The sequence below is a fragment of the Parus major genome, chromosome 5 (assembly GCF_001522545.3).
Source record: "Parus major isolate Abel chromosome 5, Parus_major1.1, whole genome shotgun sequence".
Lineage (NCBI taxonomy): Eukaryota > Metazoa > Chordata > Aves > Passeriformes > Paridae > Parus > Parus major.
This window is the reverse complement of record NC_031774.1, coordinates 6,323,639-6,348,533: the sequence shown is the minus strand read 5'-3', so window position 1 is coordinate 6,348,533 and position 24,895 is coordinate 6,323,639. Positions and strand designations below refer to the sequence as shown.

The window sequence follows — 24,895 nt, the reverse complement described above, 5'->3', positions numbered from 1 at the left end:
CTCCCGTGCCGTGGGGAGGCGGGCCGGGGGCTGCGGGAGCGGCGGTGCGGGGCTGGCGGGGAGCGGTGCCCCGCGGGCTGGGGCCGCCCCTGCGCACGGATGCGGGGTGAGTGCACCGGAGCGGGGCTCGTCCCCGCGACTTGAAACCGCCCGGGGCCAGGGAGCGGCCGGAGCTGCCGCAGGGAGCTCCCGGGGGACAAGTGCGCCGTCCCGCACCCGGCCTGTCCCCGGTGCCCCCGGGAACAGCGTCACCGCACTGTTCTGGGGCACCGGAGCTCGGCCTCTGTGCCGCGGCCGAAGGAGAACCGCTGCTTACAACGCGGCCTCTCCTCACGGCACGGCCCCTGCTCCCGGCTTGGGGGGACACTGGCAGGGGTCCAGCCTGGCCTCTCCTCAGAATTCCCAGATTCCCAAACACCTGAGCTGTGCAGGTCCCCAGCCCCGGCCTTCCACCCCCCTGACCGCGCCGATTCGGGAGGGGATCGGCTGTCCTTGTGCTCCCTGTGGCTCTGGGAAGTGGTTCCCCCGGATCGGCCGGCTCCCGCCCCGGCACAGAGCTGGATTTGGGCATTAGGGGGCTGTTCGGGTTTTTGGGACATGTAAAGTACAACCAGGGCCTTGTCTCGATCAAAGCCAGAGTTATCTTGGAGCCTCTTTCTGAGCTTAATCCAGTTACCACCATCCCTCTGCCGGGCCCAGTTGCTGCTTTAGCAGGCGTTTATTCCTGTTGGTTCCCGAGGCCTGGAGCCCCATCTGGGAATGGAGAGGGTGGTGATTGGGTGGGTCCGAGGGGAGACCTTGAACTCCCCTGTCAGGGGCCTGGCTGGGGACATTCCCACCTGTCGCTGTGCCCGGTGTCTCCTAACAGTGACAAGAGGCTTGGTGCTGTGCTTGCTCACTGTAGGGCCCGTTGGGACGCGGCCTCAATGGATGAGGCATTGTTCCTCCTGCTTTGCCCATAAAATGGGGCTAATCCCGTGTAAACCAGTGGGATGGGCTGGGGAAGGAGGATGGGAGCGGTGTAAGCCCCAGGCAGGAGATAAGCACGGAGTGATTGCAGCCTTCTGGCTGTCTTCAGTGGAATATTTCTCCATGTTCTGTGTTGATCCTTCTGTACATCCACCTGGGAGAAGGGCAGGTGTGCAGGATGCACCTGGAACCAAGGGGCGGCCAAACATACGTTGCTGTGCATCCTTCTTTGGAATTAAGAGCAGGGAAGTGTCCCCAGACTGCCCTGTTTGGGCAGGTGCTCCTGAGAGGGCAGTGACCGGTGGGGATCTCACGCTGGCATTGCTCTGGCCACAGCGCCAGGTTTGGGAAAGTTTGCACTTTGTCTGATGGATTTTGGAGTGTGAAGTGTTAGCTGGTTGTGCAAGGACAGGGTGAGAAGAGGGAGCTGCAGAGGAAGGAGGAAGTTCCTCGTTCTGTGGATGCCCCTCACTCACAGTGCCAGGCAGCGAGCTCTGGAATGGCTTTATGGAGCTCTGGGATGCAGCTGATCAAAACAAAGTGGGAACAGGTAGAGCACATCGTGCAGCCCGGGATCTGCCCTCTCTGGGAGTTGCCTCACGTGGAAGGAATTGTTTGTGTGTTTGCCCTGCGCCATGGGAACTCGGCTGGATCGGGGCAGGTCGAGAGCTGCGGATCCCGGCGAGTGACGCAGGTTTGGGAGCCGGTAACAGGGAGGGAGCTCTGTCCTGCCTGTGCCGTGCATCCCAGGAGTGGCAGGAGCCGTGTGGTTGATGCTGAGGTGCATTTCCTCCTTCCTGGGCAGGAGCAGAGTGAGGAGCTGAAGAGAGGGAGGAGGGAATGTTGGGAGCTGGAGACACTTGTGTCCCCATCCAAGTGGACGTGGGGTGGGCCTCATGCTCCAGAAGGGTCAAGCCATGGAGCACCCTGCCACGTGTGGAAAGGCTGGAGAGGGGCTGGAGCAGATGAGCAGAGTGGGGTGGGAAGGAGGAGCACGGGGCTGGGAGGGGAGTAAAAGGAGGAAATCAGTGAGGCTTTACGGGGCCTTGACCCAAGAAAAGAAGACGCAGGCTCAAAGAAATGGAAGGTGGCAGCAGTCGTGCTTGCACATATCCCAAGGGAGGGAATTTGGAATTAAAAGAAATGCCCAGAAATGGAGATGAAGGAAACAGGAGCAGCTCCCCTGTATGAGTGGAGGGGAAGCCCTGGAGAGTGGAGATGACTGCTCCGGAGGTGGCTGAGCAGAGTGGAACTGGCAAAGTGCTCCGAAAAGGAGGTGCTGGGATGGAAAAAGCAGGTGGAATTTCTGAGGGAGAGGGAAGGGGGAGTGAGCAGTGACACAGGCGCTGGGGGAGGAAGGAGCAGGGCAAGTCTGGAGGAGCAGCAGGAGAGGAGGAGTTGCTGGGCTGGAATTGGCAGAGGGAAAGGAATGGGAGGCAAGAGCAGAGCCCGTGTAGGCCACAGGTAAGCAAGATGAGTTGGGGACTCTTTGGAGCAGGGAAGTCTTAGTGGCTTTTCTGGATGGGGACAAAGTGGCCAGAGAGACCAAAGACTTGGGGCGAAAGTGGAGGGAAAGGGTTGGTTGACCAGAGGTAGGGAGGTTGTAGGGCTGGGAAAGGGCATGGCTTGGAAAGAATATGTGTGTTTGGGAGAATTTGGACCTGAATTAGTGCAGTCTGTGGGAATTTGGGGTCGATTTTCTTCGTGTTTCTCCTGGACCCCTTAAGGATTGCAGAGCAGAGATGCTGTCACACTGTGCTGCACTTTGACAGCTTCTGCCTGGGCTTCTGCAGCAGGGCTGGGGCTGGGGAGTCCTGCAGGGTCTCAGCATGTCAGGGGGATCGGGGAGGCATTCCTGGGAGCAGTGTGGTGGCTCTGGGAGCCGGGATGGGCTCAGCAGCCTCCTGTTCGAAGAGTTGTGGAGTTATTCTGGGCACAGGTGGCTGGAGCAGGGATGCATTTGCATTGCTTCTCGCTGGGATGTCACTAATGACAGCACTGGAGCTCTCCCCCTGCTCATGGACCTGTCCCATGGGTACCTGATTCCATGGGGAGCTGACTCTGGCACGCACAGCTCCACAGGGATTACCTTTGGAAGGGCTGGAGTGCCTGGATCTCTGGCTGGAAGGGCTGGGGCAGAGCAAGGCCACAAGACGCATGCCCATGGCTCCCTGCGAGGGCAGGGTGGGGATCTCCGGAGGAGGAATTATCAGGGAACAGCTCCTTCTGCCTGGCAGCGTCTGTTTGAACCCAAGGTGTGGCCGTGCCTCCATGGCGGAGCGTTCAAAGGGCCGGGTGCTCTGGGAGCAGATTGCTGCTGCTAAAGCAATCAGCCGTGATGTCAGGCCTGGACTTCCGATAGCCCATCCCTGGAATTGCTGTTGGGCTCGGCTCTGTGGGGTGTTGGGCTCTTCCCCGAATAGGCAGAGCGGGGCTGGGAAACTGCTGCTCTCCAGGGAACTCTGTCCCTGCTACGAAAAACAGCTTTCCCTGGTGTCACTGTTCAATCTGCTCCACTCAGGAGCTGCTGCCAGGTGAAACCTGCATGTTCCTGGCTGTGCAGAGCATTGGCCCCACGTTTCCTCTCCCTCCCAAGGGCAGGGAAGCCTTGGGGTGGGAAGCTGAGCTTTGTCCTGCAGAGGCCGAGTGGTGGGAGCTGTTCCTGGGTGAGTCAGCCGAGGTGGCTGACTCTGTGAGCTGGGGCTGAACCCACTTGATGGTAACACATCCTTGTCATTAAACCTGCCTTTAATTGGGTGCCGCAGCTCTCCCAACCTTCACCCGCGTTTAGTCAGCGCTAGAGAGCTCCCTGCCCACCCCGAAGGAGAAACTGGGGAGGCAGAGAAAGCTGGAAGGGAGAAAGGAGTGAGCTGTAGGCTCCGCTTGGCCCTGGAGGAGCGCCGTGGAGGCAGCAAGGGCAGGGTGGGTGACAGACGATGACGAGGTGAGGAGTGCTGGCTGTAGCAGCAGGAACCGGTGGGATATGATGGATGATGGGCTTGTGGCTGCTTGGGGGAGGTCAGGCCATGGGCAGAGACACCTTCCACTCTCCCAGCTTGCTCCAAGCCCCATCCAGCCTGGCATTGGACACTTCCAGGAAAGTGACATCCACAGCTCCTCTGGGCACTCTGTACCAGGGCCTCAGCCCCCTCACAGGGAAGAATTTCTTCCCAATATCCCATCTAACCCTGAGCTTCGTCATTTCAAATTCACTCCTCCTTTTCCTTTCCTGGCACTACAGTTCCTAATGAATCCAGAGTTGCAAAGGCCACCTCCGATCATGGGATTGCTGTTTTCCATGGGCCTCTCCTGTCTCCTACCCTCCAGGGAAGGGGGTGAAATTCCTGGATGTTTTTTCCTCCTATGGTCTCCACCCTTATGTTGAGTCCTGGAGCCCTCTGCTCATCCCCTGCGCCTCAGGGAGCCAGCACTCAGTGGTGCTGGGATTTGAGCTGGAGCTGCAGGAGGGAGTTCATGGTGTCCTTCCAGGGCTTGGGGTGGGTTTCTTGGTGGTAGAGGGGGTGGCTTGGAGTTCCTGCAGCAGCCAGTGCCCCTGGGCTGGGACGGGAGACGCTGTGGCCAGGCTGCTGTGGCTAATGAGAGCCGGCTCCATCCCTTCTCTAGCCATGCTAATTTCTGTTGTTGTTTTTTCCAGGTGAGCTGTGGCGCACCAGACCTCGAGTTTTAATGGTTTTATGTAGTTTTTTTTAAAAGACGGACGGATGGATGAATGAAGAAAGAAGGGGGAGGGGAAAATGGAGCTGTTTGGAACAAACTGAGATTTTCCCGCCGCACCGCCTGGGCCATGGGTGAGACAGAGCTGCTCAGCACCACTTCCACCCTTTGGTGTCTGCTGGGGTTGTAAAGGTGCTCCCTGAACACCCCCTTCCCATTCACCTGCTGGGAAGTGGTTGCTGCAGAGAAGATTTAATGAAATTCCTGTCGCTCCCCAACCGCCAAATGGATACTGAGCCCATGGAAGGGCCTGGGGGGTCAGGAGAAAGGAGCAAGTAGGAAAACCCACAGTCTGCCAGACCTTCCCCTCCGCCCCCCTCGAAAGAAAGGATTTACAGCTCAACCTTGCACCAGCTGTTCCTCGGCTTTAACAGACAAGAGAGAAATAAATAAAATTAAACGGCCACCGCCAGCCAGCCCCAGATCCCGGTGAAATCAGGGAGAGTGTTTCCGTGACCCCTCCAGCGAGAGGAGGAGGAGGAGGCAGGGCAGCTCCGTGAGGAAGCTGGGATTGCTTGGAGACCACCCCCTCCTCCCGTGCAGCACCGGGGGCTGCGGCACAGCAGAGGCGGATTAAAAAGGAGCAGTGGCTTCCCTGAGGCTCCTGGAGTGGCTTTTTTGCAAGGAGTTTGCTGATCCGGTGCTCTTCTCGGGGTGCTGGCCGGGTGGGGAGCGCCCTGCCTGAGCCTGGGGAATTCCCTCCCTTCAGAGCCTGCCTGTTGGAGTTCTGCTCCCTGTGGGCTGCTGCCTGGACTGAGGCTCAGAAGGGCCGTCAGCATTCCCACTCCAACGGTTGTCCTAAACCCAAATCCCCTTCTCTGTTGTGAATTTTTAATGTTTTTAACCTTCCTTCCCTGCACCTGTGAGCTCCCACGGGGCAGAGCTTAGAGTGGGCTCCTCTCCTGGGCCTCTTGCTCCAGACCCTTCTCCGGACTGTCCACCCCGGTTGGAACTCGCCCCAGGAGCAGGCGTGGGGGCAGGGTAGGGGTCAGCCCCTGTCCCCCTCCCCTTCTCATCCTGCTCTGAGTCCCCTGGGGCCTGGGCTATGCTGCGGGGCGGACCCCCCACCACAGCTCCAACATGCCAGCAGCCTCTGGAAAGAGATTCAAACCCAGCAAGTACGTCCCGGTCTCCGCTGCTGCCATCTTCCTAGTGGGAGCCACCACCCTCTTCTTCGCCTTCACGTGAGTCGCAGCTGCTCGGCCGGAGTGGGGAGGGCTGGCAGGGACGGGGGAGAGGAGCTGGGATTTCCTCCCAGAGGGAAGGGGGATACTGAGCTCTGGGTGCTGCAGCCACAGCGGGAGCCATTTCACTCCATGAGTTTTCCCAGGGCAAGCTGTGTGCTGGTTGTCCTGGTGAGGCACCACTCAGCTCCAGGTCAGCTGGGTTGGGAACTGGTTTGTGACCTGTGGGTGGAAAGCGCATGGATCACTTTCTCCTTTGGAGCCAGGCGAGGTGGATTGGTGGGCTGGGGCAGGACACGTGTTATTTTTAGTTTCGTAATTGATTGCGAGCCACAAAGGAAAGTTCGGGGAGGAGAACTCTGACCCCTGTGCGGATCATTTGCTGTGTTCTGTCCCCTGCCCTGGGGCAACAAGGGTTCCATGTCCCTGGAGGGGGCCCCAGGGAAATGGTCAGCAGGTCACAGGGGCCTTGGGGTCCCACCAGGCTGGGAGATGGTGCCGGGTGCTAGAGAGGCGTGATGACATCCCTGGGCTGCTGCTCTTCCCTGCCTGGAGACACGTGCCTCAGTGACGTGCCCAGGGGGGTGACAGGCAGGGGAGCAGAACCTCAGGGTGCTGAGGGAGCCTGGCAGAGAGTGGCTCAGCCAGGCTGGCACCATGGCACAGTGTGCCAGGCAGGAAAGCTGGAGCATGGCAGCTGGAATGGCTACCAAGTCCTGCAGGGCATTCCCAGGGTCTCAGCAGGGATGTGTTTGGGGTCCCGGCAGGGTGCAGGAAGGGCGTGCACCCTCTGCTTCAGGGAGAGCCTCTCCCACTCACTGGGGTCACAGGAATCAGCTGGAGCTGTGGGAGGCCAAAGGGACCGATGCCATGGCTGCTGCCACTCCCTGGGAAGGAGCCATTGGTGGTGGGAAGGTCACCGTGGCTTTGGCAGCCGCTGGGCAGGGACAGGGGAACTTGACGACTTAACGAAGAGGGGAGTGGGGTTGGTTCGCCCCGTCCAGCGCCCGGTGCAGCTGGCAGTGTCACTCAGCAGCGTGTGGCTGTCCCCTGCTGGGACACTGAGCGGTCACCAGGCTCCCAGGCTCAGGGTTTGGCTGCTCTAGGCTGCCAGATGCCTGTGGAAGTCTTTGACTCTTGCTCCTGTGCCAGGGGGATGAAGGAGAAGCAGAGGGAACAGGCGGTGCCCTCCAAGCTGTGTGTGCCACCCCGTGTGTGACCTTAGGGGACAGGCTGGCTCTGTTTTGGCACAGCCGGCCAGCTGGACCCCAAGCCCATGCCACGATGGGTGCGAGCAGTGCCGGGAGCAGCCGCTTATCAGTGAGCAGTGAGAGGCAGCGCCGGAGCCGGCGCCGTGGAGCAGGTTTGGCCGGGGCAGGAACACCCGGGCAGGTCGCTGTAATTGCAGGTCAGCGATGTTGTTTATCCTACTTCAGAGCATCCCATTAAACCCAGCACAGCGTTCACACGGGGCTCCCGGTGGGATGGGTTCCTTAGGACAGCGTCTGCCTGGTGCTGGAGCAGGTTGGCAGGGACGTGGGGCTCGAGGTTTGCCTCCTGCGTGAGCCCTTCCCCGCCTGGTCAGCATCCAACCTGAGGCTCATCCTTTGGGAAGTGCAGTGGAAGCTGTGAGGGCTGGCTCTGCGAGGCCTCCCCCAAGCAGGGAGCAGCCAGGGGTCAGCAGGGCTCTTAAGGCTCCAGTTGTGTTGCTTCCAGCCTATCCACTGGACACTTTTTGGTCTATCCAGGATTTGTATCTCTGGGCCAAGAACTCTCTTTAATTGATTAATTTAATTAGGAGCTGCTGCTGAGCACATGGCCGTGGAAATGAGGCCGGTTGCACTGGAGGGAGGGTGAATGTTCCTGCCTCCCCCTGGGATGAGTGGAGGTCCCAGGCTTGCTGGGCTTTCAGACAGGTGCTGATTTAGGATGGAAATTCCCCCTTGGGGTGCATTTGTCCATTCCTCCATCTCCCCACTGGCTGGTCCCAGCTGCTGGTGCACTTGGCTCTCAGGCTCCCTGTCCCCTCCCCGGGGCTGGCAGTGCCACTGGGACACAGCGTCATGCCCGCTCCCAGTCAGATCCAAGCTTGTGTGGGGGTCATGGCGAGCAGGGATTGTGTTTGTGCCAAGGCCATTGGAGAGCTGGAGAACAGGCAGGGAGGGAAGGCTGTGCCTGGGAGAGTGCAGGGAGTGAGGGCTTGGGGAGGGGATACCAGCAGGGAGGGACAGGCTTCTCCGGGCATGACTGGTAGCAAAAAGCCCGTCTCGCATCCCGCTGTGACTCATGGTGCCCGAGGTTTCCCAGATCCTCTCATGTGCTGCCAGGGACAAGTCCCAACAGCTCCTCTGGCCATGAGCATGTTGCATCCTGATCCTGAGGGGGACCCGACGGGTGCTGCGGGACCTGCGTGGCCGGCTGCGATGGTGAGGAGCCTTCCTCCTGCTCCTGCTCCTCCTGCCCTGTGTGCCCCGGGGTCGAGGCAGGGCCCACAGCCCCAAACTCTCTATTCAGGAGAGCAAAAGGCAGGAACACATCACTCTCCTGATAAGAAGGTTCCCTCAAGGATGGGCAGCACCTTTGCTCCCTTCAGAGGACCCTGATCCCTCCCATGGGTGGGGATGGTCCCAAGAAGTAACTCCCTGACTTCAGGGTCACCAGCACGATGCCAGATGCCACTGGGTGGTCTTGCCCTGTGGGGATTCCCACCTCCCTCCCTCCCTCCCACAGCACGGGGGTCTCTGGGTGTGAGGGAGCCAGGAAGGCAGCTGGCGTTCCCTAGGGAGGGTGTTGTGCTTGCCCTGGCCTGTGAATCCCATCCCAGGGGTCTTGTCAGTGTGTCTGAGCCCAGGGACCTGCTGGGCACTATCCTGCCCCTGGAGCTCTGTGTCACTCCAGGAAGGGCTGGCTGTCAGGACAGCACAGAGGTGTTCCCTTCCCCTGGTCCTTCCCTCTCTCCCTGCCCTAGAGCTTTCTGAGGCAGCTGGATCCTTCCCTTTCTCCCTGGGCTCTGTCTCAGGATCCAGGCTGTGTGCTTGGCTCAGCCCGGCTGTTGGCTGTTCCCTTTGTGGGATGACTGCCCGACCATAGGTCTTCCTGGCTCCCCTCCATCTCTTTCAAGCAAAGGTTTGGGCTGGGATTTCCCTTCCTGGAAAGAGGAGCTCCTTCCGCAGGGTTTCTGGAAGGGCATTTCCTAATTTTAGGGCTCCTATGAGCCCCCTGACCCTCTCTGTCCAGCAGAGAGCAGAGGCAGGGAGGCTTCTCCCAAGTGGAGTAGGAGTTCAGCTCAGGGACATGGGGTCCTCAGTTCTGGTGTATCCTCACTCTCTACAACCCCTGACAGGAGGGTGTGGCCAGGTGAGGTTGGGCTCTTCTCCCAAGGAACAAGTGATGGGACAAGAGGAAATGGCCTCAGGTGGCACCAGGAGAGGTTTAGTTTGGATGTTTGGGAGAATTTCCTCATGGAAGGGGTGGTTCAGCCCAGGGCAGTGATGAAGTCACCAAAAAAACATGTGACTGTGGCACTTGGGGACACGGTTCAGTGGTGGTCCTGACAGTCCTGGGGGGAAGCATTTGGAATCATTGATCTTGGAGGGCTTTTCCAATCTGAAGAGTTCTGTGATTCCATGACTCTGTGATTCTTCCCTTGCTTGGGTTGTGGCCAGACACTGTCACGTAGGTCCTGTGCCTCCAGCACTGCTCTCCGAGGGTTTTGGGGCACAGACTGGAGAGGAGAACTCCTCTCCAGCCCGTCATAGCTGTGGAGAATCCTCCTGGCTGGCTTCCAGTGGAGGCGGCAGGGCCGGCATGGCCGGTGCCGCTGGAGGAGCCGCTCCCCAGCCCGGGGCAGAGCTCGGGGGGCTGGGCCAGGAGATGCCACCCTGGGAGATGCCAGCCTGATACAGGGCAGGGAGGCAGCGCCCAGGGTGCCCAGCAAGGCGGCTCCTCAGGAACCGGGGGGAAGAGGCGTGGGGAAGGTGGTTTGCAGGAGAAGCTTGCTGTGGTGTGTGGGGCCTGAAGGGGTCAGAGGAGAGGAGGAGGAGGAGGAGGAGGAGGGAGTATGCTGAGTGGCTTGGCCATGCTGTGCTCCTTGCCAGGGATGTCCTACAGCCAAAAGTCTGCCTGACTGCTGTCATCCCTGTGCCTGGATGGGAACCAGCCTCAGCCTTTGCCTGTGAGGGCAGGTCCCACTGATGAGGTACCCAGCCCCCCTGGGGTACGGAGCGGTGCTTGGTGCTGGAAGTGCCCTGCCTGCCTCACCCTCTGTGCTGCCAGGTGTGTGCCAGAAGGGTGTGCCCACTTCTCCTGCCCTGCCCGGGGCAGTCCCCCCTGGCACAGCTGCTGCTCCTCGCTTTGGGGTGCCCCCCCTGCCCTCCTCAGGGCCCTGAACTGGGACAGAGCCCTGCACCAAGGGCTCATTCACAGCTGGAGCCTTGCCATGGCTCCCGAGGCAGCCTCTCAGCAGCGGACCCGTCCCCGTGGGTGGTGGTGGAGGAGGGGACAGGGCCAGCGCCTGCCCCTTCACCCCAACCTGTGTGGGATTACGGCACTGGCACCATATGTCGCCCTGCCCACCCAGCCTCACGCTGCTCCGGCCACCTAAATCCATCGGCACTTAGCCTGGTGGGGGAAGAGAGGGACAGATGCTGCCCTAGATCTGTGGGATTAAATCCCAGCAGCAAAGCAGATTAGGGAATTACACTGGCGCCTGCAAGGGGGAAGCCCGATGTCCCGTGCCCGCCTGCTGGAGCAAGAGGGAGCAGGGTGATTCCCTCACTGCGCTCTCACAGGCCTCTTGGAAGAGCTGGGTGCTGGCTGGGGTCCCCATGTCCTGCTGGAGCTGTCTCTGGGATGTGAGGAACATGAGTGGCTCTGGAGGCACCGGAGCTGGTGCTGGTTTCATGTCCCCTCACAGGGTCCCCTCTGCCCCCAAGCAGCTGGTGGGGCATGGGGAGGATGACGTCCAGGTGCTTTCTGGCAGGGTCCCTGGGTGCCCCCCATGTCATCAGCCTGGTTTTCCCTGTTCCCAGCACCACTGCTCTGTGGGACCCTCCAGTGTGGTCCTCCCAAAGGGGAATTTTGCTTCCTGATGGATGCCTGGAGCACGTTCTGCTGTGGCCCCATGTGCTCCCCCGGCCAGGGTCAGGCTGTGCTGTAGAAGTGGCTCCGGTTTGGGTGTGGGATGCACTGCTGGGAGCCCCAGGAGAGTGGGAGGCAGTGGGAGTGACACAAGTGAGGGGTCCAAGGGTCTCACAGCCACTGTGCCTGCAGGTGCCCGGGGCTCAGTCTTTACGTGTCCCCAGTCATCCCTGCCTACAATGCCGTCGTCTTCCTCTTCGTGCTGGCCAACTTCAGCATGGCCACCTTCATGGACCCAGGCATATTCCCTCGAGGTGAGTCTGGCTCTGGCTGGGAAGAGCTGCCCTCTTGCACCCTTCTTTGGAGGTAAAGGGGATTTCTGGGTTCCAAAAGGCTGGTGAGGAGCCTTCCTTGCCCTGCCCAGTGGGATCAGGCAGTGACAAGCGCTACAGGGACAGCAGCTCTGGGTTCAGCACCCCATGTTGGGTCCCTGGGGCTCAGGCAGTGTCAAGATTCTGGGGCAGGGCCTGGGAGAGCACCCCCCGGCCTGTGTTTGGGGGTCCTGGCTGTCCCTGTGCCAGGTGACAGGAAGGTGATGCCGGGAGCCTTCAGCTGGGGCGGGCAGGGGCTGGTTGGTTCCTGACGCCATGCCGGGGTGTTCCCGTCAGCTGAGGAGGACGAGGACAAGGAGGATGATTTCCGGGCCCCGCTGTACAAGACGGTGGAGATCAAGGGCATCCAGGTGCGCATGAAGTGGTGCGCGACCTGCCGCTTCTACCGCCCACCGCGCTGCTCCCACTGCAGCGTCTGCGACAACTGCGTGGAGGTGAGGAGCTGCCAGGGCTTCTGCCAGCCCCCCTGGGGCAGGGAGCCCCGCAAGCACCCCCTCACCGTGCCCCATCCCCGGCAGGAGTTTGACCACCACTGCCCCTGGGTCAACAACTGCATCGGGCGGCGCAACTACCGCTACTTCTTCCTCTTCCTGCTGTCGCTCACCACGCACATCATGGGCGTCTTCGGCTTCGGGCTGCTCTACGTCCTGTATCAGGTGGAGGAGCTCTCCGGTGTCCGCATGGCCGTCACGTATCCTCCTGGGCAGTGGGAGTGGGCAGGGGGTGGTGGGGTCTGGGGGCGGTGCGGTGCCGAGCGGGGCTGTGGCTGCTCCTTAGCTGGCTGTGGCAGGATGGTGGTGATGTGTGTGGCCGGGCTCTTCTTCATTCCCGTCGCTGGCCTGACGGGCTTCCACGTGGTGCTCGTGGCCAGGGGCCGCACTACCAATGAACAGGTACGTCCAGGGGATTATGGGGGTGTCTGCCAGCCTGGCCAGGCCACCTACGGATACATTTTGGGAATTCCCGGGAGAGGATGGTTGTGGAGGAGCTGGATTAAAACTGGGGGAGGCCTATGAGGTGGGGAGATAGAGCGCAGGATGACTGAGGGGCAGCTGCATCCATTGGGGTGCAGAGGACGGAACTAGGCAGGCACTTCTGGGGCCCAGGAGGTGAATACCCTCTCAGTGGTTGCTGAGCACTGAAACAGGGACTAGGAAAAGGAGCAGGATCTTGCAGGATCTCTGTGCTGGGAGGTTGTCCTGAGGGAGTTGGCGTGGCTGGCTGTGACACTCCTTTATCCTGCAGGTGACAGGCAAGTTCCGCGGGGGTGTCAACCCCTTCACCAACGGTTGCTGTAAGAATGTCAGCCGGGTCCTCTGCAGCTCCCCAGCCCCCAGGTGAGCCCAGCCTCTGCATCCCTGGAAACACTGCTTCATCCCAGGCTCCAGGATATGACCTTCCTCCCACCCCCTCTCCAGGTACCTCGGGCGCCCAAAGGCCGAGCAGACCGTGCTGGTGAGACCCCCGTTCCTGCGGCCTGAGGTGTCAGACGGTCAGATCACTGTCAAGATCATGGACAATGGTATCCAGACAGAGCTGAAAAGGACAAAGGTGAGGAAGGTGGGGACCAGCGCTGCCTGCGCTGGGGCCCTCCATGGAGCCCAGGGGTGCAAGCCTGCATCCGTGAGTAGAGAACCGAGTGAGCCTGGTCACGTTCCCTGTCCCCCTCCATGTCGTCTTGTTCTGTGTCCCTGTGGGATGGGAACTGTCCCCCTCCCATGTGGCAGTGACCACATGAGGCTTTGCCCCCTTCATTGCCCTTACTGGTCCCATCCTTCCCCACACAGTACCCTCTGAAGGTTCCCCCTCCTTGGCACTTCCAGCACTCACCCGGGGCACGCGCCGCCCCTGCTCTGTCGGATGGCCTGGGAGGCAGCGGGAGCCCTCAGTGCCGCTGTCCATGCGCTGCCAGCCCTGGGGGGCTGAGGCCTTGGCCCCTCCTGACCCCACCTGCGCTTTGTCTCTGCAGTCCAAGGGGAGCCTGGAGGTGACGGAGAGCCAGTCTGCTGACGCCGAGCCGCCACCCCCACCTAAGCCCGACCTCAGCCGCTACACGGGCCTGAGGACACACTTAACCCTGGCCACCACTGAGGGTAAGGAGGGCACCAGAGCCCTGGCAGCCGCTGGGAGGGGAGCCCAGGGCTGCACCAGGCAGGCCAGGAACCAGGGCCGTAGGGCAGACCTGGAGCACGTCAGCATTCCTGGGCCGGTGTATGTGGCCCCTTGCACATGGAGAAGCCTGCGGGATGCTCGCAGTCAGCTCTGCTCTGCCAGAGGCCGAGCCAGCATGGCGCTGTCTGGAGCCACCGGGAGCTGTGCCTTGCAGCCACCGCACTGCCAGGACGGAGGAGGCGAAGTGGTGGCGGGCCTGGCTCAGCGGCACAGAGCGTCTGGGGCTGGCATCGTGTGGGCCTGGCCAGAGGTGGGATGTGATGGGCAGAGCCTGTGGCAGCTGCTTTTTGCAGCAGCTGGAGACCCCACAGCTCTCCCGGCCCTGCCTGGGGTCTGCTGCCCAGCCCTGCTGCCCACTGTGGGGTGTGTGTGTCCCATTGAGCGCCCTGACACCCCTGTGCCGTGCACCCCCAGGGTGTCACCCAGCCAGGGCTGCCTCAGGAGCACGGAAGTGCCAGCCTCACACATGTGGCTGTGGGGACAACCCTTCCTCCCAGTCTGTCTCTCCCACCCCGGTGCACCTCCCCTCCAGCCCGTCCCTGCCCCTAGTCCATCCGCCCCAGGCTCGGTTCTCGGGCAGGGAGGGCAGCGCGTTCCGTGCCCGCAGCCGCCCTGAGCGTGCCCCTCTCTCCCGGCGCAGACAGCAGCTTGCTAGGCAAGGACAGCCCCCCGACTCCCACCATGTACAAGTACCGGCCCGGTTACAGCAGCAGCAGCAGCTCGGCGGCCCTGCCCCACTCCACCAGCGCCAAGGTAAGACTGAGCCTGGCGTGAAGGACCAGCCCTGAGGGGATGCCGCCCCATTCCTGGTTTGGGAAGGGTTTAGGGTGTGCATTTGGAGCTCCACAGGGGCCCCATAGTCATTCTGTGGGTAACCGCTCCCCCTCTGCCCCTCAGCTGAGCCGAGTGAACAGCCTGAAGGAGCCCAACTCCATCTGTGACAGCGGCCACAAGCCCAGCTACCGCTCAGAGCCGAGCCTGGAACCCGAGAGCTTCCGCTCACCCACCTTTGGCAAGAGCTTCCACTTTGACCCTCTCTCCAGTGGCTCCCGCTCCTCCAGCCTCAAGTCGGCCCAGGGCACGGGCTTTGAGACGGGCCACCTGCAGTCCATCCGCTCGGAGGGCACCACCTCCACCTCCTACAAGAGCCTGGTGAACCAGACGCGCAATGGCAGCCTCTCGTACGACAGCCTGCTCACGCCCTCCGACAGCCCCGACTTCGAGTCGGTGCAGGCGGGCCCAGAGCCCGAGCCACCGGTGGGCTACACCTCGCCCTTCCTGTCAGCCCGCATTGCTCAGCAGCGAGAGACCGACCTGCACGGCCGCTTTGCCAGCGCTGCCTCCCCCAAGCACGCGGTGCCGCGCGAGCCCTCGCCCGTGCGCTATGACAATCTCTCCCGCCACATCGTGGCCTCCATCCAGGAACGGGAGAAGCTGCTGCAGCAGCCGCCGGTGCCGGGCCGGGAGGAGGACGCGGGGCTGGCGGACTCGGGCATCCAGTCAACGCCGGGCTCCAGCAACGCCCCCCGCACCAGCTCCTCCTCGGACGATTCGAAGCGCTCGCCCCTGGGCAAGAACCCGCTCACCCGCCCGGCCCTGCCCCGCTTTGGCAAGCCCGAGCCCCCCCAAGCGCTGCGGGTGCGCTCGCTGGGCTCCCCCGACCAGCCCGCCGCCCCCCACCTCGGCAAATCCGTGTCTTACAGCAGCCAAAAAACAGCCTCTCAGGCCGGCGGCCCCGAGATCGAGGAGGTGGCCTTGCAGCCCTTACTGGCACCAAAGTGAGTACTGTGATGGCACTGGGGCATCTGTGGCCTGTGGGGGGACCCTCACCCAGTGTCCCTCCAAGCCACTGGAGCAGTAGAACACCTCACCCTGGGGAGAGATGCTGGGAAGAGCAAGGGAAATCTTCCAGTTCTTCCCAGAACACAGCTGGTGCCTTCCATACCTTCTCAGTCACCCGATGGGCTCCTCAGAATCTGGAGTGGGTGCTGGTCCCTAGGGAAGGCAGGGCTGTGGCAATGCTGGGTGCCAGTGACCTGTCCCTTTTCCTGATCCCATGTCTGTGCTTCCTTCCTGCAGGGACGAGGTGCAGATGAGAACAGCCTACAGCAAGTCCAATGGGCAGCCCAAGAGCCTGGGCTCAGCCCCGCCGGGCCCGGGGCCGGTGCCCCTCAGCAGCCCCACCCGCGGAGGTGTCAAAAAAGTCTCGGGTGTGGGGGGCACCACCTACGAGATCTCGGTATGAGGGGCAGAGCTCCCTCCCCTCCTCCCCAGCGGCGGCCAGAGGCTTGTGGACTCCTGTGAGAGCCGGGCAGGGCCTCCTCTGCTCCTCCCTCTGCCCCCCAGGCCATGGGGGCTGGCACACACCCACGGGGGGCTCGGGGAGGGCTCGGGGGGCTGCAGCCCCAGCACTGCCTCGGCTGCACCAGCCACTTGTGGGCCTTGTGCAATCACCCGCTCGCCTGGCGTGGTAGGAACGGATTGTTTTTAAACCAGAATACTTTTTTTTATTATTATTATTGTTACGGATTCTATTTTTTTTCTCTTTCCGAGTTACCAGGTGTGTGTATATATAAATATCTATATATATAAATATAAATATTAAAAAAAAAAAAAAAAAAAAGAAGCAGAAATTATATATCTTGCCCAGAGAGGAAGAAACTACCCTGCTCAGGGCCTGGGTCCCCTGCACCTTGTCCCTGTCCCCAAAGGAGGGACGTGGGGCCGCCTCCTGCACTCATGGAAGGAGCTGTGGTAGGTGCTGGGTGTCACTGTTCCCCCCCTCTGAAGGGGGCCATGGGGTACCAGGTACCCATCCTTGGACACTCCCCTCCCAGATCTGTGATGTCTGCAGCCTCCAGCCCCCCTGAGGGGGCCTGGGGAAGTAGGCAGGGTGGGGGCAGCACCCCCACATCCCCAGCCTGAGCTGGCGCAGAGGCCCCAGCATCCCCCATCCGCAGTTTTTGCTCTTTGTTCTCTTTCCCCAGGGGCTGTGGTCGGGGGGGTTGTTGGTTTTGTTGCCTTTTTTTATTTCTGTTAATGATTCCGAGGAGGTTTCTCGCTGTCGCAGGGGTGTTTTTATTTCCGCTCGCTCGGGGAAGAGGCAGGTGCATCCCCGGAAAGCAATATTTTCTCATCACATGCCAAAAAAGCGCAGCCAAGGAGCCCCGTGCTCCCCGTCCCCAAAGCCCTGCTGGCAGCACCGGACTCTTTCTCTACAGCAATAGCTCCAGTGGCCCCACACAGCCACGACAGGGTTTTTTATTATTATCAGCCATTTTAAAAACGAGGAATAAAAGGATATTTAATGAGCCACCCCAGGGCAGTGCGTGTGCTTTGTTTGGTGTCCAGGGATGGAGCAGTCCCTCCAGGGCTCCTGATCCTCAGGGTCTTGGCCTTCCCCCCGATCCCGAGAGAGAGAGAGAGAGAGAGAGAGAGAGAGAGAGAGAGAGAAGGGGGTCTGGTAAGAGCTGAGCCTGGCCCAGTTTTGGGGAGACACCGCCTTGAGGCAAACTCTGCTCCCACAGAAGGTAAGAATTTTCCAGGCATGGGAAAAGCAGTTCCAGGGAAGGTGTCATGGGTGCTGGTGAGGTTTGGGATCCAGAGGAGGGCACCCCACACGCTCCAGGGACACCTTGGTTTGGGCTCCTCCGTGACAGCTGAGGGTCACAGCAGCCATGGCCACCAGCCCCTCCTCAGAGCAGACTTTAAAAAGTAACTGAAAGAGGCTTTGATGCTCCAGGTTCTTCAGGTACAAAAGCCCGAGGTCAGCACCCACAGAGTCCGTGCCCCTGGTCCTGGGGGGCTGCAGGGGTGTCCTCTTAGCCAGGGGGCCAGGCCAGCCCCAGAGTCCCTGGGGTCAGCTGGGGCTGTTCCCATGGGCCGGGGGATCCCCAGGGCGTTGCTGGCGTGGCCTCACCGTAAACTGCTGCTGGCCTGGGAGCTGCCCACCCCCGGGTGCTCCGGGCTGTGCCGATTCTGCAGAGGCAGGACAGACAGAGACAGAACGCATGAGAGCTGCTGGGCAACAGCCCCTTGGAGCTGGCCGCTCAGAGAGCCCTTCAGGGGTCCACAGGCTGGGCACTGAACCCCAGCCTTGGCACTCACCTTCTTTTTCTTCTTCTCTTTCTTCTTCCTCTTCCGCTCCGGATCCTCCTCTTTTTTCTTCTTTTTCTTCTTGTGGTCGGAGTCCGAGGGTGTTTCTGGAGAAATGCAAGCATTGGATGAGCCGATGCTCTGCTGGTGTTGAAGGGGAGGAGGGGGGTGGCTGCAGCAGCCCTTACCTGGGGGGACCGGGTCCTGCGTGCGGCTCTGTTTGTGCTTGTGCTTATTCTTCTTCTTAGGCGGCTGGATATGCATCAGCCGGCACTGCTCGGGCAGCTGTGGAGAAACGGAGCTGGTCAGGCCGGGCCGGGCCCCTCCCACCCCCCAGGCTCCAGGCCCCGGGGCTCACCGGGCCGGCGTGCAGGCGGAAGCCGGTCAGCATGGCACCCGTGAGGGGGGTGAAGGAGCTGCCACAGATGGGCGGCTTCTCGATGAGCGAGCGCAGGCTGCTGCTGTCGTGGGAGCCGGGCAGGTCGATCATGCCGGGCAGGTCGGGGAGGAAGTTGCTGAGCTTCTCCTTCACCTTCTTCCCGCAGAACTTGTTGTAGGCGTGCTCCAGGTTATAGTGTGTGATCAGGTTGGTGCTGCCCGTAAGCTCTGTCGTGCCTGTGCGGCCGCGGGGCAATATGGGCAGGGGGAAACGCCCCGACGACACCCCAGGCCTCTCTGCAGCCGCGCCTAGGTTCCGTGACCCCCCTGCACTCCCCTGCACCGGGATCCTCGCGCCCTCTCCCCAGCCGTGCCCAGGCCCCGGGACTTCCTGCACCCCCCCCAGCACCGGGACCCCCGGCCCCGGGGACCCCCCGCCACCCAGCTCCCCACCAGACCGCCCGTTGCGTGACCCCGCCCCCGCAGCCTCATTGGCTGGTGGCGCCGTCAGTTTCCCCCGCGGCCGCGTTTCGCCGCGCTGATTGGCCGAGTGCGGCACCCGCCCCGCCCCGCGGCCCGCCCGCACCTGGCAGCTCCCGCAGCAGGTAGAAGGGGCCGGCGGCGGCCTTGCGGGCCGCGTCCTCGCCCGGCGGCGGTGCGGCGGCTGAGGCGGCGGGCGGCGGTGCGGCCGCAGCGCCCGGCGCCTTGGCGGGCCCGAATCCGAGCGCGGCGGCGGCAGCGGGCGGCGGCTCTGCCGCGCCGAACAGCGCCGAGAAGTTCTCCATATTCCCGGCGTGCCCCGCGCGGGGCCGCCCCGCCCCGCCATTGGCCGAGCACCGCCCCTGCACCGCCCCTGCCCCCCGTTGCTAAGGGAGGCTCGTCCCAGCCTTCTGATTGGCCACTTCTCTCTGTCCTCTCATTGGCCCGCAGGTGCAGAGGAGCGCCCGCTTCGCCGCTCGCCATTGGCCGGAGGGGGGAGGCTCCACCCCCACTGCAGTGGGCGGGACGGAGGGAAGATGGCGGTGGTGGCGCCGCTGCTGGCACTGCTGTGGGCGCTGCCCGGGCTCTGCCGGTGGCTCGCCCGGCCCTACTACCCTCTCTCTGCGCTGCTCGCCGCCGCATTCCTGCTCGTGCGCAAGGTCCCGCCGCTCTGCCGTGGGCTGCCCTCGCAGCGGGAGGATGGCAACCCTTGTGACTTTGACTGGGTGAGGCGGCGCGGCCTGTTCCCGCACCCCCGACCTGTCCCCGGGCCTGTTCCCGCATCCCCGGCCTGTTCCCGGGCCTGTCCCCGCACCCCCGGCCCTGGCCTGGTTCCCTCCTGCTCACACAGCACCCCGGCCCGGCTGAGGGAGGAGATGCCCTGGCGTTGCTCTGCGATGTCCCCCTACAGCCAAGAGATCCCCCCCAGGCAGTGGTCGAGCCCATCGCCGTGGGACGGCTCGCTTTTCTCCCTCGGGAGGGATGGGGTTTCTGGGCTCTGGCAGGGCCTTGGGGCCAGTAGGGCCTGGCATGGCCACAGGTCCCTGTGCAAGGCCAGGCCAGGCATGGCTCCAAGGTGTCCTGAGCACTTGCAGCTCATGCTGTCACTTCTCTGTGCCAGAGGGAAGTGGAGATCCTCATGTTCCTCAGTGCCATTGTCATGATGAAGAACCGGCGCTCCAGTGAGTCAGGGGGATATGGGAAGCTGGGGCTGCTTATGGGGCCTCCTCCAACAAGAGTGGGGGTGGCATCTGGAGGACCAGATCCAGCCCTCCCTGAAGTTACCCCCAACCTTCTGGTGGAATCTGGTCCTATCCCTTATTGCTGTCTCTGCATTGCAGTCACCGTGGAGCAGCACATCGGCAATATCTTCATGTTCAGCAAAGTGGCCAATGCCATCCTGTTCTTCCGCCTCGACATCCGCATGGGGCTGCTCTACCTCACGCTCTGCATAGGTGAGCCTGGATGTCTTCCTGCCCTAGATTCACCTTGCCCTGGCTCCCCCTTGCTACTCTGGGGCCCAGCTCACTGCTCAGGCCCAGCCTGGCCCTCCTGGCACTGGGAGGCTCAGGGTGCTGTCATTGCAGTGTTCCTGATGACCTGCAAGCCACCCCTTTACATGGGCCCTGAATACATCAAGTACTTCAGTGACAAGACCATCGATGTGAGTATCTCCCAAGCCCTGGGGGTTTTGGAGGGGCTCTGCCCACCCCCCCTAAGCCCATGCCCCTGTGGCAGGAGGAGCTGGAGAGGGACAAGCGGGTGACGTGGATTGTTGAGTTCTTTGCCAACTGGTCCAGTGAGTGCCAGTCCTTTGCCCCCATCTTCGCCGACCTCTCTCTCAAGTGAGTGGCACCCACTGGGATCTTGGTGGGTGACGGGGCCCGTGGTCCTCTGTATCCCTCACAGCCATGTGTCCCCATCCTGCCCAGGTACAACTGCTCAGGACTCCAGTTTGGGAAGGTGGATGTTGGCCGGTACACGGATGTCAGTACCAGGTGTGGGGAATACAGCCTGGGCAAACAGGGCCCACTCTGGAGTGGTCCCTGTGACCCTCCAGCCCGCTCAGGCTGCCTGAAGGTCACTGTTGGCTTGTCCTGACACAGGTACAAGGTCAGCACCTCACCTCTCACCAAGCAGCTGCCCACCCTCATCCTCTTCCAGGGTGGGACAGAGATCATGCGGCGACCGCAGATCGACAAGAAGGGCCGGGCTGTGTCCTGGACCTTCTCTGAGGTGGGTGGGACCCTCCAGCCTTCTGTTCCCCTGCCTGGCCCGTGCCTGGGAAGAAGGGGGGAGCACAAGGTCCCACTGATGCTATGTCTTGGCCACAGGAGAATGTGATTCGGGAGTTCAACCTTAACGAGCTCTACCAGAAGGCCAAGAAGCAGTCGAAGCCGCGGGAGGAGGGGCCTGAGGAGCCCCTAGCCGTGCCAGCGGCTGCGCCTCAGGAGGAGACCAAGAAGGACAAGTAGAAGCTGCCCTGTACTGTCGCCCATCACTATGTCACCATCACCCTGGTGGCACCGGCCCCGCGAGCCCGCCCGGCCCTGCCCGGAGCCGCTCTCTGTGGGGACTTGTCCCGGCTGAGCCCCGGGAAAGCAGCGGTGCCCCCCGGCCGCGTGCGGGCAGGGCGGTAGGAGGGGCCCCGCTTCGGTTAACGCTCGCTCTCATCCATCGCTGACAATAAACGGTCCGTGCCGTGCCTGTGTCCCGTGTCCGTGTCCGTGTCCCCGGTCCCGGACCGCGTGCGGGGGCGGGGCTCTGAGCATCCCTCGCTCTCTGATTGGCTGGGGCGGCGCGGGCGGAACCAGAGCTCGCCGGGGCGGCTCCGGTGCCCCTCTCGGCCCCGCCCCTTCCGGCCCCGCCCCCCGGCGGTGCGCGCCACCGGCACGTGGCCAGCGGCAGGTAGGAGGCGGCGCGGCCTCTCCAGATCCCGCGTGTGTCCCCTCCCTTCCCCAGGGCCTCGCTTTCCGTACTCTCCCCAGCCTCACACCGTGGCGGGATCCCTGGGGAGCCGATTCCCGCCCTCCACAGCAGCATCCCAGCGGGGACCCTCATTTCCCCCAATGGCGCATCGCCGGGGACTGGCCCTTCCCGGCCCTCTCCCCCAGCAGTGTCCCCATAGGGACCCACCTTTCACTTCCCTGACAGCGCAGTACCTGAGATCCCTTCTCACCCCAGAGCGGCATTTCTGGAGCCCCTTTCCTGCTCCGGCGTAGGCCCCACCGCCTCGGCTCTCCCAGGATGGCTCCCCGCGGGAGGAAGCGCGGAGCCCAGCAGCCGCCGGCGGCCGAGGCACCGGAGACAGCGGAAGCCCCGCAGAAGCGGGCACGGGCCCAGGCCAAAGAGGGCAGCCCCGGGGACATCGGCCCCCGTGTCGTCATCGAGCACTGGTGAGCAGCTGAGGTGCCGGGGGCGGTGTGAGGTCGCCGGTGTCCCCCGGGTCGCTGACCGCCGTGTCCCCACAGCAAGAGCTGACGCGTGTTCGGGCGCAACGCGGCGGCGGTGAGCGCGGCCCTGCGCGGGGCCATGGCCCACCTCCCCGTGGACATCAACCCCCGGCCGCCGCGCAGGAACAGCTTCGAGGTGTCCCTGGTGAAGGAGGACGGCAGCAGTAGGTGCTGGGCCGGGGGGCGGTGGGGCCTCCCCGGCACCCCCGATCCCATAATCCCCCTTATCTCTGCAGCCGTGGAGCTGTGGAGCGGTATCGGGAAGGGGCCTCCCCGCAAGCTGAAGTTCCCCCAGCCGGAGACCGTAGTGGAAGCCTTGAAAAGCAGCTTGGTGTAGAGGCATTGGCCAGGTGAGCGGCGATGGGAGTGGGATGGGACAGGGATGGGACCAACAGGGACCAACTTCCCTCTCTTCGCAGTCAAGCCAGGACCAGCGCATGTGGCACGAGCATCCATGAAGAGGCGGGACCAAGTGGGGGGCACCTGCCAGCCCCAGTCCCGTTCCTGATGCTGCAGCTCTGTCACTGCCAGACCCCTGGCTCCCTCCACACCCCGTTGTTCCCCCAATCTCCAATAAAGTTTAGTACTCCACAGCACAGCTCCAGCCCTTTATTCCAAGGACACACAGCCCAAGGGGTGCAGGCAATGGGGTGAGAGGGAGAGCCAGACCCCCTAGGTGAGGACATCCACCTCCTCTTCTGACTCAGACGAGGGACAGGGCCAGAGGCAGACTGTGCCAGGGGGCAGGAACAGCTCCCCTGTCCCCACATCCACCTCCTCCTCAGTGTCACCTCCAGGGGTCCCTGAGGGTACTGCCTGCTGGCAGCCCTGTTGGGACACAGGGGAGTCTCCATGCTGCTGCATCCCATCATTGGGGGGCTGCTGGGGTGGACAGCACTCGCTCACCTGCTCCTGTGTATCCACATTCTGGGGGGGCTGTGCTTCTGTCACCCCCACATCACCCAGCAGCACTGGGGGAGGCTGCACCTCCTGCACCACCTCCCAGCACCCCCAGCTCTCCACCTTCCGCAGCCTCATCCGCCCGATGGGGCTGGGCTGTGTGTGCCCCAGAGAGTGTGGCTGCCTCTGGGGGGGCACCTGAGAGCTGGCACTGGCAGGCTCAGCTGTGTCAGGTGCCACCATGGTGGAGGCTTCCTGAGTGGAATGCAGGCAGGAGCGGTCGAGCTGCCGCTGGGGTCCCAGTCTCACCAGGCGTCCTCCCCAGAGCTGCAGTGACTCGAGCTCAGTGACACGGAGGCGGCGGGCGGCTGCCAGCACCTCGTGCACCTCCTCTTGCGTGACCTCCAGCTCGGCAGTGTAGAAGAAGCGCACCAGCTTGCGCAGCACCCCAATCTTCAGCCCCGCCAGCTCCAGCACCACCCTGCAACCCTGGGGGGGCAGCTCCCGGCCTAGCTGCTCCATGAAGAAGGGGCTGCAGACGGAGAGAACACTGCAGTGGGCCACCACTGCCTCACCTGCAAAGGAACAGTGGCTGTCACTGCCCTGCAGCCCCTCCTGCTCACTCCAGTCCTTCCTAGGAGTTTGCAGAGACCCTCCCCGCAGCTCCCCAGGTGCGCTGGCCCCTCCCTCGGCAATGCTGCCCGCTCACCTTCAGCCCACAGGACCACATCGCAGAAGACGTCGGCTCGCTGCTGCTGCTGGTGGAGGTGCTGGAAGGCCGTGCGCAGCAGGCGGGTGCTGCGGTACAGCAGCTGCGGGGTGGCTGTGGGAGAACCCATGGGCGTCCTGCAGGGACAGACAGCGTCGTGCTGAGGACTCAGGGACCAGCGCCTGCCTATCCTCTTCGGGCTGTCCCAAACGGTTGGGGGCCGGGATGAGGCGGGATCGATGTGTGCAGAGCCCCGTTTGCCCATGCCCGGCAGCGCCGCTGGACAGCCCGCGCTGTCCCCGCGCTGTCCCCACACTGTCCCCACAGTGTCCCCACAGTGTCCCCGTGTCCGCCTGGCCCCGCTCCGGGTCCCCACACTGTCCCCACAGTGTCCCCGTGTCCGCCTGGCCCCGCTCCGGCCCTGCCGCCCCGGCTTCCGCGCGTCCGCCAGGGGGCGCCACAGCGAGGGCTGTGAGGCCGCCGCAGCCTGAGGCGCCCCAGGCCCGGTCCCCGCCGCCCGCCCCGGGCCTGCCGCCTACCTGCCGAGCGGGGCGCGGGCCACCGCCGAAGCTCCCCGGGGCTGCGTCCCGGGCCCGCGGCACGGAAGCGAGGAGGGGAGACCGGGATCGGGGCCCTGCCCACCCTCGCCTCGCGCCCGCGGCCTCACGTGGCGCGGCAGCCGCGGCCCGCCCATTGTCCCGGCCCGCCGCCAATCACACCCCGGCAGCCAATGGCGGCGAGGCGGGAACGAGCCCGATATGGCGGCGGTGGCGGGGAGCGAGCCGGGGGCGACATCGGAGGGTACCGGGACCGGTGCTTGGCGCAGACCCGCCTGCTGTGACCGACCCCTTCCCGCTGTCCTCCCCCAGCCGCGGTGCTGCTGCTCTGCCCGGGCGCTGGAGGCACGGCTCGTGTTTTGTGTGATGGCGGCTGCGCTGAGGGCAGCCCTGGGTGCGGCCACTGCCGGTGGCGCAGCAGGGGCTGCACCTCATCCTTCCCTCAGCCTCGTCGGGCCACGGAGACGACAGCCAGGCCGGGGCTGCTCATGTTCACTGCAGTGGTGGCACCGAAGAACACAAAGTTGATAATGGGGAAGGTGCTATCTGTAGCACCTGCTGTCTGGGGCAGTTCCGGGTTCAACAGCTCAGAGCCCTGCGATGCTCCTTGGTTTGGATTTTCAGACTCCACTGTGCCCTCGCCTGTGAGAAATGGTATTTTCTTGCCCCAGACTTCTGAAGGGGACAATTGATGGTACTTTGGAAGGCATCCTTCAAGCAAGCAATGCTTCCCACTTAGTTTGAAAGTATTTTGTCACTTTATAAAGCACCCATTGTACAAACATCTGCATCA

General features: G+C 62.9%; 6 protein-coding genes across 6 annotated transcripts in view; 4 read left to right on the top strand and 2 right to left on the bottom strand.

The window, feature by feature from the left end:
• RTN4RL2 (reticulon 4 receptor like 2) overlaps positions 1-574 on the top strand; it is a 21,443-nt gene extending 20,869 nt beyond the window's left edge. The window contains exon 4 of the mRNA XM_015629651.1: positions 431-574. Within this exon, the coding sequence (XP_015485137.1) occupies positions 431-574 (144 nt within the window). The remainder of the gene's footprint in view (positions 1-430) is intronic.
• Positions 575-4,594: 4,020 nt separating this feature from the next.
• Positions 4,595-16,846, top strand: ZDHHC5 (zinc finger DHHC-type palmitoyltransferase 5). Its single transcript, XM_015629929.3, has 11 exons — positions 4,595-5,888; positions 11,160-11,281; positions 11,636-11,793; positions 11,878-12,050; positions 12,150-12,252; positions 12,605-12,696; positions 12,778-12,910; positions 13,329-13,452; positions 14,172-14,284; positions 14,429-15,309; positions 15,611-16,846. Exons 1-11 carry the CDS (start codon positions 5,785-5,787, stop codon positions 15,774-15,776), a joined length of 2,169 nt encoding a protein of 722 aa, XP_015485415.1. The 5' UTR covers positions 4,595-5,784; the 3' UTR covers positions 15,777-16,846.
• MED19 (mediator complex subunit 19) lies at positions 16,756-18,827 on the bottom strand. Its single transcript, XM_015629944.2, has 5 exons — positions 18,591-18,827; positions 17,985-18,241; positions 17,815-17,911; positions 17,639-17,733; positions 16,756-17,509 (listed from the first exon to the last, which is right to left on the bottom strand). Exons 1-5 carry the CDS (start codon positions 18,787-18,789, stop codon positions 17,447-17,449), a joined length of 711 nt encoding a protein of 236 aa, XP_015485430.1. The 5' UTR covers positions 18,790-18,827; the 3' UTR covers positions 16,756-17,446.
• A 98-nt stretch (positions 18,828-18,925) lies between these two features.
• On the top strand, positions 18,926-21,194 carry TMX2 (thioredoxin related transmembrane protein 2). The gene is made up of 8 exons (XM_015629943.3): positions 18,926-19,209; positions 19,605-19,665; positions 19,825-19,938; positions 20,071-20,147; positions 20,222-20,328; positions 20,416-20,481; positions 20,590-20,719; positions 20,818-21,194. The coding sequence occupies exons 1-8, from the start codon at positions 19,021-19,023 to the stop codon at positions 20,956-20,958; spliced, it is 885 nt and encodes a 294-aa protein (XP_015485429.1). The 5' UTR covers positions 18,926-19,020; the 3' UTR covers positions 20,959-21,194.
• A 125-nt stretch (positions 21,195-21,319) lies between these two features.
• SELENOH (selenoprotein H) lies at positions 21,320-22,529 on the top strand. The gene is made up of 5 exons (XM_015629950.2): positions 21,320-21,391; positions 21,668-21,879; positions 21,955-22,100; positions 22,173-22,286; positions 22,356-22,529. Exons 2-4 carry the CDS (start codon positions 21,731-21,733, stop codon positions 22,271-22,273), a joined length of 396 nt encoding a protein of 131 aa, XP_015485436.1. The 5' UTR covers positions 21,320-21,391; positions 21,668-21,730; the 3' UTR covers positions 22,274-22,286; positions 22,356-22,529.
• Positions 22,530-22,531: 2 nt separating this feature from the next.
• BTBD18 (BTB domain containing 18) lies at positions 22,532-24,414 on the bottom strand. Its single transcript, XM_015629942.3, has 3 exons — positions 24,085-24,414; positions 23,546-23,682; positions 22,532-23,411 (listed from the first exon to the last, which is right to left on the bottom strand). Exons 1-3 carry the CDS (start codon positions 24,237-24,239, stop codon positions 22,609-22,611), a joined length of 1,095 nt encoding a protein of 364 aa, XP_015485428.1. The 5' UTR covers positions 24,240-24,414; the 3' UTR covers positions 22,532-22,608.
• Between the last annotated feature and the right edge of the window lie 481 nt (positions 24,415-24,895).

Bases quoted from the DNA above. Each gene is read 5' to 3' on its own strand.
- ZDHHC5 (XM_015629929.3), top strand. From the start codon at position 5,785: ATGCCAGCAGCCTCTGGAAAGAGATTCAAACCCAGCAAGTACGTCCCG. The intron at 11,282-11,635 runs GTGAGTCTGGCT...TGTTCCCGTCAG, and splicing joins CCCAGGCATATTCCCTCGAG to CTGAGGAGGACGAGGACAAG. The intron at 12,911-13,328 runs GTGAGGAAGGTG...TTGTCTCTGCAG, and splicing joins CAGAGCTGAAAAGGACAAAG to TCCAAGGGGAGCCTGGAGGT.
- MED19 (XM_015629944.2), bottom strand. From the start codon at position 18,789: ATGGAGAACTTCTCGGCGCTGTTCGGCGCGGCAGAGCCGCCGCCCGCT. The intron at 18,242-18,590 runs GTGCGGGCGGGC...GCGGCCGCACAG, and splicing joins CCTGCTGCGGGAGCTGCCAG to GCACGACAGAGCTTACGGGC. The intron at 17,510-17,638 runs GTGAGTGCCAAG...CTGCCTCTGCAG, and splicing joins AAGAGAAGAAGAAAAAGAAG to AATCGGCACAGCCCGGAGCA.
- TMX2 (XM_015629943.3), top strand. From the start codon at position 19,021: ATGGCGGTGGTGGCGCCGCTGCTGGCACTGCTGTGGGCGCTGCCCGGG. The intron at 19,210-19,604 runs GTGAGGCGGCGC...TCTCTGTGCCAG, and splicing joins ACCCTTGTGACTTTGACTGG to AGGGAAGTGGAGATCCTCAT. The intron at 20,720-20,817 runs GTGGGTGGGACC...TCTTGGCCACAG, and splicing joins TGTCCTGGACCTTCTCTGAG to GAGAATGTGATTCGGGAGTT.
- BTBD18 (XM_015629942.3), bottom strand. From the start codon at position 24,239: ATGGGCGGGCCGCGGCTGCCGCGCCACGTGAGGCCGCGGGCGCGAGGC. The intron at 23,683-24,084 runs GTAGGCGGCAGG...CTGTCCCTGCAG, and splicing joins GCCCGCGCCCCGCTCGGCAG to GACGCCCATGGGTTCTCCCA. The intron at 23,412-23,545 runs GTGAGCGGGCAG...GTTCCTTTGCAG, and splicing joins TGTGGTCCTGTGGGCTGAAG to GTGAGGCAGTGGTGGCCCAC.